At 52.7% G+C, this 14058-nt stretch overlaps 1 protein-coding gene across 1 annotated transcript; it reads right to left on the minus strand.

Moving 5' to 3' along the window:
- Positions 1-3353: 3353 nt before the first annotated feature.
- Positions 3354-7723, minus strand: Mnx1 (motor neuron and pancreas homeobox 1). The gene is made up of 3 exons (XM_057792328.1): positions 7033-7723; positions 4288-4448; positions 3354-3716 (listed from the first exon to the last, which is right to left on the minus strand). The coding sequence occupies exons 1-3, from the start codon at positions 7721-7723 to the stop codon at positions 3354-3356; spliced, it is 1215 nt and encodes a 404-aa protein (XP_057648311.1).
- Between the last annotated feature and the right edge of the window lie 6335 nt (positions 7724-14058).

Here is a 14058-nt window from a genome sequence, read left to right on the forward strand (position 1 = left end):
CTTTCTAGCCATTCCTGCTCTGCGTCTGTTATAGTCCTTATAAGTCTTCAGTTGTGTTGTTTCGACCTTTGCTGTGGCTGAATTGTAGTTCTTTATTCTCCATGTTAGCCCATTGGCTCGTAGTGTTCCCTGCCTTTCCTGGGTGGACCTTTCTGTTAACTCTGTCCTTTGTGGCACTGAAGTTTTTTCACTGATAGACTCCCAGTTGCCTATTTTTGCTTCTCTTGTCCGTGTTCTGGGGCTCATAAAGTTATAAACTTTCCTCTCCAAGCTGGGCACTGGGCTGGGGAGGGCTAACATGAAAAGAGCAAACCCATCTCCTCTACTTCTAGTTGCTCTGGACTTCCAGACTCTATACTATTAACCCCTCACTGCCCTCGGGGGCTGGCAAGGGTGTAGATTGTTTTACTGGATCACTAAAGAAATCGGTCATCAGAGTTATGGGAGTCCAGGTCAGCTTTGGGTTGGGGGCTCTCTAGTCGGATCCAGACCTTACATCACACGGCGGGCCTGCAGAATCGCTCTACAGACGCTCTGTAAAGAGACACATCATAGGGACCAGGCATCGCCAGCTGTGGGCTTGGCCACCTGAGGATATCTGAGTACGAAGCTTGGAACTCCCGACATCAGGATGCCCACTGTGTAGACCTAGCTGGCTGTGATTCTGGGAACCTGCAAAGCCATTTTCTAGCCCCACAACCCTGGCCCGGGGTCACAGAGGCTCGAGTGAGGACGGAGGAGAGGCCCAAGGCGGTCCTTGTGGGTGGCACAGACAAGTCGGTGACCCTGAGAGGGGGCGCAGCCCTCCACGCGCGCCAGGAGGCCTCCAGGCAGTTCCTTAGGCGGAATGAATGAGCACCGTGCCCGGAGTAAGCTAGGATGAGGCAGTGATTATATTTAAATTTGCTATAATTGATTTGGGGAAGAGCTACAGTGACAAGAACGAATTGATCATTAAATTTATTAGCGAGATAAATTCCGATGCGATTAAGCTGCTGGCTTGAGACACCGAGGCCGCCGGCGGATCTGCGGGCCAAACTAGAGGCTCTCTGCCCTGCTGTACCCTAGTGGGGAGAAATGGAATGGGTTGTCCTTGCGGTTGTTTCTTCCGCCAGCGTTCCGCTGGCCTTTGTTCCCCGGCAGTGTCTCTCCCTTGAAGTGGGGGGTACCCTGAGTTCCCAGGTCAGTTGTTACCCTTCCATCCCAGTTCCAGGCCTACCTTTTCTTGTTTACTCAGTGTTTAGGGCTCCAGGCTCTGAGACTGGGATGGCCATCCTCGGAGGGAAAATAACCCCCAGATGTGGCGCCAGACTGCGAAGAGATTGCTTCGGGCTGAACCCTCGCCAATGCGTTAGAAATTAAAAAGAGATACATACGTCTTTTTTTTTTTTAAAGCATGTACTTTTCTCTCTTTCATCCACTCCTTTCAGATTTTCCCATTTCCTTTCCTTCAGCCCTTTACCATTTGTAAACCCAGTCCGAATTCGCCCCAAAGAGCGTTTGGATCGGAAGGCTGCTGGGACTCCGGTCCGTCGCGCGCGTGGCGCTCAGCAGCTGCCCTGCCTGGCTTCCAGTCCCACGCCCGGCTTGAGCCGACTTGAATTTTACGGAAGGAGCCCAGGGTGATAATGAGCTGCCAGGAGGATATTAATCTGGCTTGGCTCTGAGATGGAGGAGTGCCCCGCTGGCCCCGCTGTAATCACCCAAATGAAACTCCAGGCCCCTCTGAACTCTCAGCAGCTGGGAGGGAGGGCGGGCAGAAGCAAGGGGGAGGAGGCCGCTTGCCCACACCCAGAGAAAGTGAAGGAACCGAGGAAGACTCAAAAGAGGTCTCAGTCGAAAGCTGGCCACCAAGACAGTCAAGGAGGAATGGGGAACGGGGGGGGGGGAGGGGGGGCGTTGAACCAGACCCGGAAGACTCAGCGTTCCCTGGCCAGAGTCAAGATGCTGAGGACCAATGTGCCTAGGGCTGGGCCCGGCATCTGTGCCGCACATGGTCTGAGGACTGATGATTGATGGCGTTCGCTGCAGAGGTTTATTAACCCCGAGCCATTGCGGCCCTGGCATGGATGCATTCTTGCGGCCTGCCGCTTCCTCTCAGAAGACATTTGTACAGATCCAGCAAAATCGTTCCTGGCTAGCTCAAGGGATGTCGTGCTGGCTGAGGGACCCCGGTCAAAAGGAGAACACGCTGCAAGTCGCCATTAAGTGCTTTTCCGGGAAATGTGCTTGCTTAGCGCCTGGGTCGCTAGGACCCCAAATGCCACTGACACCTAGTTGTTGGCAGCTTATTCTCCGAAATATTCAAATACTATATTCCCATGCCAATGAAGCTAAAAGATCCAGCAAGTAAATGGGAAATAAACACAGTGTTCAAAATCACTCCGTCACGAACAGCACAGGGTTTAAGCCAGGCACTGGGCTCACTCTGACACCTGGCCTCTGATATTTTTAGCCACACTTCACACCTGCGGTCCCCACCCCCTCCTGCACCTTCAGCCTCTGGAATTAGGTTCAGACTTGGGGGGGGGGCCGGGCATGGAGGTGATTCTGACATCCATTTGCTGTTCTGATTTTCACCCGTTGCTGATAATCACGAAGTAGACACTCTGCCCGCCATCCCTACAACCAAACAGCCAGGCCCCACGAGGTTTGCTCTTCCTGGGTTGGCGGTGTGGACCAGTGGCACAGCACTTGCTTAGCTTGCCCATGGCCCTGGGGTCAATCCTCCACCTTCCAAAATTAAAGGTTTTTTTTTTTCACTCTCATCCAGTACAAAACCAATTTATTTTACATTCCATCTCCACCCTGGGGAATGGGGAAGCTAAATAATAATTTAGCATGCATAAGTAGACGTTTCTTTCTTTATATATAAATACAATATACAAAAATACACTACCATTCTGAGATTTTTCAGCAATCTGAATGCTTATGACATAATAACCCCCATACATAGGCATAAAACCTTTTTTTTTTTTCTGTTTTCAATTCTTAACAGAATGGTGTCTCCAAAGGTTTCAAGTTTCTAGGTCACTTAACACTGAAGTTTTCCCTTCTCCGATGAAGGAGGAGCCAGGCAGGAGCCACTTCTCAAGGGATGGGTTCCTCTCACAAGCACCTCTGGCCAACACAACCCGAAATTAAGTTGAAAAGAACGAAAAGTTCACAGTGGAGCTCTCCTCTCTCTCTCTCTTGCTGACCTTCAAGAGCCCAAATAGGATCGCCCACCCGAGCCCGCACCTGAATGCACGGTCCGGAGACAGGCTGTCAGACGGCTGCAGGCCACAGATGGGGTTGGAAACCTGTAGCCGGGCTGGCCGTCGAGCGCGTCCCTGCTGCCGCGCTTAGGGCAACTACTGAGGCGGAGGATGGTGCCCGGGCCCACCGGGCCTTGGTGGAGGAGAGTCGTCCTCGGATGAGCACTCAGACGAGGCGGCGTGGGCACCGGAGCCATTGCTGTAGGGGAAGTGGTCATCTTCTTCATCATCCTCATCCTCATCTGGGTCACTGTCTCGCAAGTCCCGCAGGCGACGGCCGCTGCCCTTGTCCCCGGGTACCGGCGGCCCCAGCAGCTCTTCCTCGGCCTTCTCCTCAGTGCAGCCTTTGCCGGTGCCCCCGCCGCCACCCTTTTGTTTCTCCGCCTCCTGCGCAGCCTGCTCTTTGGCTTTTTTGCTGCGTTTCCATTTCATTCGGCGGTTCTGGAACCAAATCTTCACCTGCAGGCACAAGTTGGCGTGAGAAACCCGACACCTGCATCATCACGGATGCAGAGGGTGTGAGCACCCGGGACCCCTGCCCCTCGGCCCACCCTCACCCTAGAAGGGACTACCAAGAGAACTAAGAAGCTGACTGGGTAGCGGCTTCTCCATTCCCTCGCCCCTACATCCACTCTATTCTTCAGTAACTCCATAGCTAGGTGTGGTGCCCCAAACTCACAGCTGGGAGTGTTTCACTCCATGACCTTAGTCTATCAAGATACCAGGGCAGCTGGCAGGTCTCTAAATGCTAAGTCCTCACCTTTCTAGAAAAAGAATCACCTAGAATGTGGCCTGAGGGTCACCTTCCCCAGAATAACCTGTTAAATACAAATTCTCAGCCTCTACCCCAACCTATTGAATCAAACCTCCAGCGTGGAAAAAAGCCCTGGGTCTTCCTAGAACCTGTCCCACTGAGACTTAATACCCAACCTGAAGGTCAAGAAGCTGGGACCCCGTTCCCCAAACTACTACCCGCCTGGGTGTTTTGTGGGGACTGGCTGCCCAGGGGGACGGGGTATCAGGTGCGCACCTGGGTCTCGGTGAGCATGAGCGAGGTGGCCACCTCAAAACGCTTGGGCCTGGACAGGTACTTGTTGAGCTTGAACTGGTGTTCCAGTTCCAACAGCTGCTGGCTGGTGAAAGCAGTGCGAGGCCTTCGGCACTTCCCCAAGAGGTTCGACTGCGCCTGGGCTGTGGACCAAAAGGGTGAGAGGTCTTTGTAGGTTTGTCCACTGTCCCGGTTCCATCCATTGCTGCCCTTGTCCCTCCGAGGGCCCAGCCTCCAGCGCCCACCCTCAGGACGTGGGCTTCTTTTTCAATGTCAGTGTCTCCTCCCCATGAGCCAGAGGAGCCACATCTCAGACACCAAGCAGAAGTGGAGGGCTTGTCTCAATAGACAATCTTTTCATTTGAGGGTCTCGATTAAAGAAATAGGGCCTGTTGACTGCTCGCAGTGGCCACCTGTATGAACACTAAGATGCTTGGGTGGCTGGACTGGACCAGTGAGAGAGAGAGAGAAAAGAGGAGAGAAGAGGAGAAGGCTAAGACCGGAGCTGGAGCCTAAATATGCATATTCATCAGGGTATCTCCGCGTAGGTCTTGACAAGCTCCCTCCTCCTCCCAGAGCAGAGGGCAAAGGGAACGGAAGCCTGTTGGGACGATTCTCATTACTCAAATTAAAGGCTGAGCTGTGAGTGGATCTGGCTTTCTGTGTGTTCCAGGAGATCTGTCCAGCTTTATTTACATAATTTCGCACGGTTACATCACAGAGAATTTTATGACCTCAAAACGAGACTTCCCTTGATTTCCCAGGAGTCCAAAGAGTGTTAGACAATAAAAGAAAGAAAGCAAAGGAAAGAAAGAGGCCAGCCCCTGGCTGGGATGAGCTCAGGCTCCCCTGGGATGGGCAATTTGCTTTATAGGAAGGTCCACGCCCCCTGCTTTAGTTAAACAAGGCTACGAATTCCCAACTTGACAATACATTAGAACTCTAATTAAAACACTGGCTCGGAAGGGATCATTGGGAAATGCCATCTAGTGGGTAGAAACAACCAATTAAAGAAAACCAAGCCTGTTTTCCCAGGTGAGAGGGAAGTCCAGGAATAGAACACATTCAGCCACCCTCTGCTGCATTCCTTAGTGCCTGTCTGCGGTCTGGGGTTTGGGTTCTTTTCCTAATGTAGAACTGACCATACTTTTAATGTAGTAACCATGAGATACTATGGGCTGGGTGTGCTGACAAAGGGGTCCAACTTGCAGGAATTCTGAGTGAACCTGGGCTCCTCGAAAAACATCCTTATCCCCCAGAAGAGCACTTGAGTAATCAGGAAACCCAAAGCCACAGAGATCTGTTGGTGACCAGTGACCAGCTCCTCTCTGGGCACCTATGCATCTCACGCCTAGGAAGTGCAGCCATAATGGACCCGTATGGGTAGGTTTCCATCTGAAGCTGTAGGCTATGCTCCTCCCAGGCTTAGATCCTGCCCAGGACTTTCAGAATAGGAACAATTTCCAAGACAACTGAGCTGCAGCCCCCCACCTGAGGTTAATGGAAGCCTTGCCTTCCCTCTTTGCGGAGATCAACAAGGCTGGCCTTCTGGGAGCCAAGCTGGGAAAAACCCGGGTGGCTCTGAGCAAACAAGTGTGCTGGTGGTGTTTCTCTCACCACCTTGCTACTTCTGCAGTTCTCCGGGGTCCTCACTCTCTCTGTTTAGTCATGACCATTGCTTCTAGCAGAGGAATCTGAATTCTGGCAAGTGTTTATTTCTGTTTTCTTTTTTGCTTTTTTTCCCTCCAGAGCCTGCATCTCCCCAGTCTAAACAAACCCACTCAGACGGAAACAATGGGGTCTCTTTGTTTGGGTGTTGGGCGGCTGACAGGGGAAAGTCATATACATCTTCTGTTCTGGCCTGAATGGAAAGGCAGCTTGCCCCTACCCATATGGGGCACAGGGCAAGAGTCAGAGCCAGGGTGCCCTACACACATGCAGCTGCAGCGTGTGCCAGGGATGTCTGAAGTGGCCCCTAAAAGGTTGTCCCTCTTGGGTGGCAGAGATTTCGCAGCAGGCTGGACCTTTGCTCCCAGTTTGGAAGGAGCTCCCAAGGGTGTTGGGCACCTGGAATTTCCAGGAGGAGACTTGCTATTTAGAGTCCCTGCGTCTGTTCATAACAGATGTCTTGGACACTGTGTGTAGGGAACCCCACCACACACACACACACACACACACACACACACACCACATATACCTTGGCCCTTCAGAGGAAGGCGGAGTCCTGACAAGGAACAGAGATCTTGGGCCCTGGTCTTGTAGCCCCTCGACTCTAGGAGTCCATTTTCTCCTTAGCTACTGGATCCAGTGATGTGTCTTTTCGTAGCCAGTTATGGATCCCCTAACCAAGTTCATGTTCCCTGTGATAAGTACCAGGTTTCAATGACCCTAAAACCTGCCCCATCTTTGGCGAGGCCCTCTTTTGCTAGCCTTCCTGCGCACTTCCTTCTCCAACCTGTAAGTTAATCATTAGGTTTCAGTCTCACATCTCTAACCTCCCCTGCCCATTAAGAGAGAAAGAGAAAGCAAGGCCTGAGCGTGGCCATCTTAATAATTCGCTGCTCCTCTCAAGCCGCGCGGCCCACGCGAGGCTCTCACAGGCCTAGGGATGAGCCGTGGCGGCTTCGCTGCACTTGCACAGGTCGCTGAGAGCCGAGGCAGAAGGGAAGGGGGTGCGGGAAAGGAGGATGCGCGAGAGAACTGCCCGGGTGCTGCGCAGGTACTCACAGCTGAAGTCCGGCATCTTGGGCAGGATCATGCCCGCGGTGGACGCGCGCAGCCACTGGTCCAGCTGGAAGGTGCCGGCACCCAGCTTGATGGGGTCGGCAGGGTGCGCGGGGTGCGCGCCTTGCACCTGAGGGTAGGAGTAGGAAAGCGCAGGGTGCTGGCCCGCCAGCGCGGCCGCTGCCGCTGCCGCCGAGTAACCGTAGACCGGGTGACCGTAGAGAGCCGCCTGTGCGGGGAGGCCTGCGCCGCCCTGCGCGCCCCCCGGGTGCAGCCCCAGTGCCAGGCTGCCTGCAGCGGCGGCGGCAGCAGCCGCAGCGGCGGCGGCGGCGGCACCCGGGTGCGCGTGGTGGTGGGGAGTGCCCGGCCCACCCGCCGCGCCGCCGCCTCCTCCGGCGCCCAGGAATCCCGGCTTGGGCAGCAGAGCGCAGTGCGCAGCCAGCAAGCGCGGGGGCGACGGACTCTCAGCCCGCAGCCTGTCGCCAGGCGCTGTGGTGGCCTCCGAGGACACGGGGCTGCAGCTGCGACTCGCCCCGCTACTGGTGCCCCCGCCACCGCTGCCGCCTCGACCGGGGCCAGATGATGTGGCCGCGAGCGAAGTGACCAAGGCCAGCGGTGCGCTTTGAGTGGAGGCGGCTCGCGGGGGATCAACCGCCAGCAGGGCGTCGATGCGGAAATTTTTGGATTTTTCCATCGGCTCGTTTGGGGCTTGAGAATAAGTGCCCAAGGGTGGGCGACGTGGTCGCGTGCAGGCTTGCGGAGACTGAGCGTGATGGTGACCAGCCCTGGGGCTCGGTATTCTTACTGCGATTATTTGCCAATAATCAAAGTCGCAGTCGGAAACTCAGCCGAGAGCGACCATGGTCCAGACGCCTCTTCCTTGCGGTCCTCGCTTGCGGCGACCGCGCTCCACTCACTGGCACAAACTCCCACGCGAGCGCTTCTGCGAGTTTTGGTTGGGGAGGCCGGTTCTATGCCCTCAAGCGCTCAAGCGACAGCGCCGAGGCCGCTGGCGCCTTGGTGGGGATCCGCGCCCCTCCGCACACTTGAAGCTCAGCGCGGTCTGGGATTGGCGAGAGCAGCGGGGACCCAGGGAGGGGTGTCCGTCCAGCGATTGGCGGAGGGGCGCACCTGTCACGGTCCTGTTCTCCTGCCGCCCCGCCCCTGCGCCCCCAGGTCCTAAGTAGCCGGTGGTGAGCAGCAGTGGTGGGGGAACCAAAGATGGGTTGGGAGTTTGGAGGCTGAATGCAGGCTTGCTGCTTCGTTGGAGCTGAGAGGGTGGCGGGCGCTGGTAACCTCGGTTCCCTGTGAATGTCCCTGCACCTTGTTCCGCCAGAGGCCAAAATCTTATCTTCCTCCAGGAACTCTTGCGCCCTTGCCGGAGTTGTGGACTGTTCTACACTGGGGAACTAGGTGGTTTCTCACCCCTGATACCCACTGGGAGTTCAAACCGAGACCTTGAGCTTGGCACACTGAAGACCAGAATCTCACCCCTCCCCATTCCTGAGTCTTGGGCGCCTCAAGGTGGTTTGAGTCGCCGTCACTAACCCTTTGTAGGAAGAACCTTCAAATCTGCCACCCCCCCTCCACGATCCCCGCAAAGTCTCCTTGCGTCGCAGATGTTTGTTTCAAGGTTTCCGGTGTGTATAAATATGGTGTTTGACTCACACAAATCTTTGTCAAGAGCTTATCCCTCCCACCCCCCAGCCCCACCCCCCACCCCGGTCCAGCCTACCCCTGTCAGGGTGGAGAGAACAGTCTTTCAATTCTTCGGGTGAGAGACTCACGTTGACTTGAAGTCGTTCGTTCAGGTGCCAGTGAGCAGGATCTAAGTGACAAAGTTCTCTTGGCGGAGCCTCGCCTGTGGGCGTTCAGGGGAAAGGTTTTGTGGGAGTCTGCCGAAGGCTGCGCCCTCAGACTGCGCCCTCTCCAAGGCTCAGGGAGCCACATCCAGGCTCTCGCCTCCTCCTGCCGGCCGCGTCCAGGAAAATCAGGAGAGGGCTTCCGAGAGCAAGATACAGAGTGTGACCCCTCCAGACCTCACCCTACACACACATCAAATATTTACAATAAAAGAGCTTCCTTCCAGGTTTTTTATTTTTATTTTTATTCTAAGTTTAACCAATCAGTAAGTAGGTTGGGAGGTCAAGCGGTCACTAACAGGGTTTTATCGCTAGCTTCATCCTCAAGTATCTTCCCCAAACAGGAGGAAAAGGTAGGAGGGAGTTCCAGGTTCCTGAAGTTTGGCTACACAAGCAGATGAAAGGTTAATAAAGGGGCGGAAGTGGATCGGGAAGGGGCAGGGGATCCCTAAGACAAGACAGTCGGTGCTGGATGAACTTAAAAGTAATAGACAAGGGCCTGGCGGCAGCGGTGGCGCATACCTTTAATCCCAGGACTCAAGAGGCAGAGGCAAGCGGATCTCTGTGAATTCGAGGTCAGCCTGGTCTACAAGAATTAGTTCCAGGACAGCCAGGACTGTTACACAGAGAAATTCTATTTCAAAACAAAACACCCCCCCCCCCAAGTATCAGGCAAGGCTGTTTTAAGAGAGTATTTTTTTGAAAGATAAATACAAAGACTATACTTTTCTCCTCAAGAGTTTGTTTTTTTTTTCTTTTTCTGGAGAAACTAACACAGTGGTTCTGTTCCGATGAGTGGGATTCCTTTTTCATGTGACAGGGTGGTTCCCAGGTGCACAGTCCTGGCTGGAAAGTCGGGAACAGAGCAGGAGCCACTTGGAGTAAATGCTACACAGCTTTGCAAAGGCCAGCCGCTAGCCACACACACACACACACACACAAGCACCATGTCTACAAAGTTGCTGTCTTTAGGTGCTGTCTTTGGAGTGATTAAAATGCAGCCCTGCCTCTAAGTGGGAGCACTTGTGTTCCGTGAATACCTGCTGTGTTCTGTGTGATTTCTGTAATTATCACCTTTAATCTTCATTATGATGTTACAAAGAGGGTTTATCAGTTTTGCCTTCTAGAGCACAGGTTTAAAGAAACCGAGACCAGGTCTGGTTTGGGGGACCACAGCTGATGCCCATCTGTATTTGTCCTGGTTCTTCATCCCATCCGGCTCTGTGGTGAAGATGCATTAAAGGAGAACTGAGATTCCCTGCCTCTTCTCCTATGAAGGAATTCCAACTCAGACAAGCAAGGATGCTGGGCTGCTCCCCTTCCCCAGGATTCAGCCTTTTCTAGATGAGAGTAAGCTGACCGATCCCAAAAGGAATTGTTCAAGATGGAAGAGAATGACTGCAGGTGAGATTTCCCAGAGGTAGACCTCAGTGGACCTGCACCCCCTGACCTGCCACAGCAGAGTTGTTTTTGTTGATGAGAGGGTGTTAGGTCTACTGAGTTTAGGAACAGGTTTCTCAGTAAATTCATCTGAATAGAGGAATCCGTTGCCTATTTGCTGTGTAGGTGATATGCTCCCAAAGCCCCCAAATCCCTTTCCACTGTCTGGAGTTTGAGAACCCACCAGGCCATAACCCTACCAGTCCCCCACCATCTGTGGGCTGAGTGAGACAATATCAAGAGCCTCTTTGGGCAAGTGGGAACTTTGCATGCCAGACTTGCGTGCCAGACTTAATGGATTTATTTCTTTGTCTGGCAAAGTGGGGGTTGGGCCAAACAGACACTTCTGAAGTCAAAGGGTTTGAACATGATCATATATTCTGTTTCTGTTTGAGAATAAATTAATGCACATCGGAGGTGCCCGGTAAATTGCTCGCTGAGAGGCAGGAGTGAAGAGAATACTGGGAGTTATCTGGAACTGGGATCTTTGTGTGTTTTACAATGTGTGAAGTGAGCATGCTGGGTCTCTTCCTGTTCCCTATTGACCCAGCCCAGCTGGCTTTGGGACAGCCTAGGACTGAGCTGGGGGCTCACCAGAAGCTCAGGGAGAGATCAAAGGTCTGGTCCCAGCAGAGTTCCCAGCCCTGTGCCTCCAGGTAGCTCCCTTCTCCGTCAGCCTTAGGGAGACCCAATGAGGTTTTGGGGAAGCAGGGAGGGAGAACTCTCCTACCCAAAGCAGGCTGGGATTAAAGGCCAGTAAACTTTATCAGTTGACTCCTAGTCATTTTCTCTCCATGCCCAGTCAGGATGTCTTTTTTGGGGGGTCTTGCATTAAAGTAAGTTACTGAATATAGCCTGCAATTGAGCCTCTTCTCATTACTAAAAAGGAGAGTGTTGATTTATATAAACAACCACAAAAGAATAAGATGTTGGGGAGGGGGATTGATCAATGGTTCCGGTGGGGCCAGAGTTCAGAGCTTACTGTTGCTCTTGCAGAGGACTCAAGCTGGGTCCCCACACTCACCACCACCTCCAGCTCCAGGAAACTACTCCCTCTTATGGCCTCCTAGGGTACCTGCACTCACCTGTGCACCCACAAACAGACACAAACATAACACATAAAAACAGAACCTTTTTTTAAAAGAAAAAATATGTACAATCTGTCTTTTACACCTGGACATATACAAGAACTCAGGACAGAGCTACATGTGCCCAAGTTCACAGGTTAGGCCAGCACTGATTCTTTTACTCACTCATTTGCTTCCCTTCCTGTGGAATGCGGCAGGTACAATATACAATAGCCATTAACAAGAAAGCTAGGAGCGTGGAGGCGTGGCTGGGAGACTGGATAGAGGCCAGCCTTCTCTGTACCTCCCTCTGCACACCTGCCACTTGTCTGGCTGTTTCCAGAACTGAAACAAGCAACCCCCTTCCCCGACCCTCAGCCTAACCCCCTTCCCCGACCCTCAGCCTAACCCCCTTCCCCGACCCTCAGCCTCATGGAGAAAGACCCATGAAGATTAACTTCTCAGCCCTATTGAACATTCATGGGAGTTAGCGCAGTACAATTTCAGATCAAAGTTTTAAGGCTTCCCTTGGGGAAAATGAGGCTGGAGGATGTGGCTGGCGTGCTCACCCAGAGCCAGAACTAAAGCCTGTGGTGGTAGTGGTGGTGGTATTTTCCCAGGCTATCTAAACTCAGGAGGACACAAGGCAAGTTCCGAGAGTGCTGGACCTGGAGGGATACAGACCAACCTCCTTCAGGCCTGACAGACTTCAATGTTTAGAATTTTGTTAGTGTCTTACCCCCCAGCCTGGGGACATACAGACTCTAGGGAAGAGCCTGGGGTCACTGGAAGGTGAGATCGGGAATTGGGAAGGCTGGTGAGTTCTCCCAGCTCATCACAGACCTTGCAGAACCTGAGGGCCAAAGTTAGCACCGACTTTTTTATCACCATCCTTTGATCTGCGGAGAAGGACCTCTTCTCCGACTCCTCTGCTCACTCCCTATCCCCAGTTCAGCTCTGAAAGGAGTGTTTTTCCAAGGTGCCTTAGAAGACTGCCCTGAGGACTACCCTGAGGTGAACTGCCCTTGCCAAGAATTCTAGCCAGTTCCTTTTTTGCCAGCCTCTCCTCTGCCTCTCCGGGCACACCTGGATTTCCTGCCACCCTTTTCAGGAAGCATCCTTCACCCTCTCCTTCCCTAGGTGAAGTTGCCTGGACCAGCTGGAACCCGAGCCCACTAGGCCTTTCAGTTTCACTGGCTGTCATTCTTACTGGCCCCGTTCCTCACAAAATAAATAAATAAATAAATAAATAAATAAATAAATAAATAAAGGGAGTCAAAAGCATTTTCAATTTCCCTTACATATCCTAGAAACCTTGGGCCTGGGTCATAAAGAGAAACCAAGCTAACAGTGGTTACCTCAGTTCTTTTAATCAGCCAGGGGCGGGAATAGCACCCTTAGAAGAAATGACATACTTCCCAGGAAACCTGTGGTTTTGCTCCAAGATCTCATTTCATTTTAGTGCAGATTCATTATGTGGGAACTCCATACCCTTGTCAGGACAAAGAGCAGGAGCAAGCTCCAAGTGGGCTGTGCAGCCCCGAGCTGCTACTACTACCCACCTGCAGGGCGGGGTGAGCCTTCCGCATGTTTTGAAGTGCAGAGCAATGCACTTTATGATAACCCAGCTTCTAGTCACCAGTGTGAAGCATGTCTAGGAAACAAAACAAAACCTCTCTCTGTTCTTGCCGGCATTCCCTCCCAAGCCTTTCTAAGCCAATTGTCTGCCCCTGTCTGCCTGTCTGTCAGGCAGAAGGAGAAAGTTACACTGCTAGATATTAGCAACAGTGAGGTCCCAGAAACAAAGTTTGCAAATACCGGCAAACAATATAATGCTTGCTTTAAAAATATAAAAATTCACACAGCAGCAAAAAAAAAAAAAAAAAAAAAGTGTCTCCCTGACCTGGACTGTCATCACCGACCTGTGTGATGCTGGCATGGATCAGACACCCAGAGAAACCCAGATACACAAACACAGATGTTGCCTGGGAACGTTTTAATGCCTTGGTGAGTGAAATTTTTAGTGTGTTCTGACTTGAAATTACGGTGAATCAGGGCGCACTAATGCCCAAGTCTACAGCAGATAATGGCAGGAAGTCCTGGCTAATTGGTCTATTCACTACTTGCTGAGGTGGCAGAAACTGAGGCTGCAGGAGGCAGAGTGCGGACAAGGGGGGGCAGGGATGCTGAGCCCCCCTCCTGTGCTCCTGCGCTGTGTCTCAGAGCTGGGGAGGGACAGGTGGGAGGGGGAGTTGTTTCTCAGAACAGGATCAGGTTCACCTCAACCCTGCCAATGCCTCCCAGACATAGAGGTCCCAGGAAAGTTCTCTTGCCAGAAGGACCCAGCTGGGTTACCCCAGAAGCTCTTCCCAGGTGCTGCCTTTCTTGGGGCAGTGGTGTCACAAACCTGTGGGAGAAGTGCACCTATGCCCCATTCTGTAGATGGATAAACCAAGGCTCCAAAAAGTCCAGGCTCTTTGCTTAAGAACCGCAGAATAAAGTCCGGCGGCTCTGGATGAGTTCTGCATTAGGTTTGGTTCACAGTGTGCATCAGTGCACTCGGTTATTAGAATCTCCTGGTTTCCTGATTATTATAATTCCTACTCCACCACTCCATCACCCTGCCTCTGCTACTCTGGCTTGTACCTGTGGAGTACAGC

This window comes from Chionomys nivalis, chromosome 1, assembly GCF_950005125.1.
Source record: "Chionomys nivalis chromosome 1, mChiNiv1.1, whole genome shotgun sequence".
In the NCBI taxonomy this organism is placed as follows: domain Eukaryota; kingdom Metazoa; phylum Chordata; class Mammalia; order Rodentia; family Cricetidae; genus Chionomys; species Chionomys nivalis.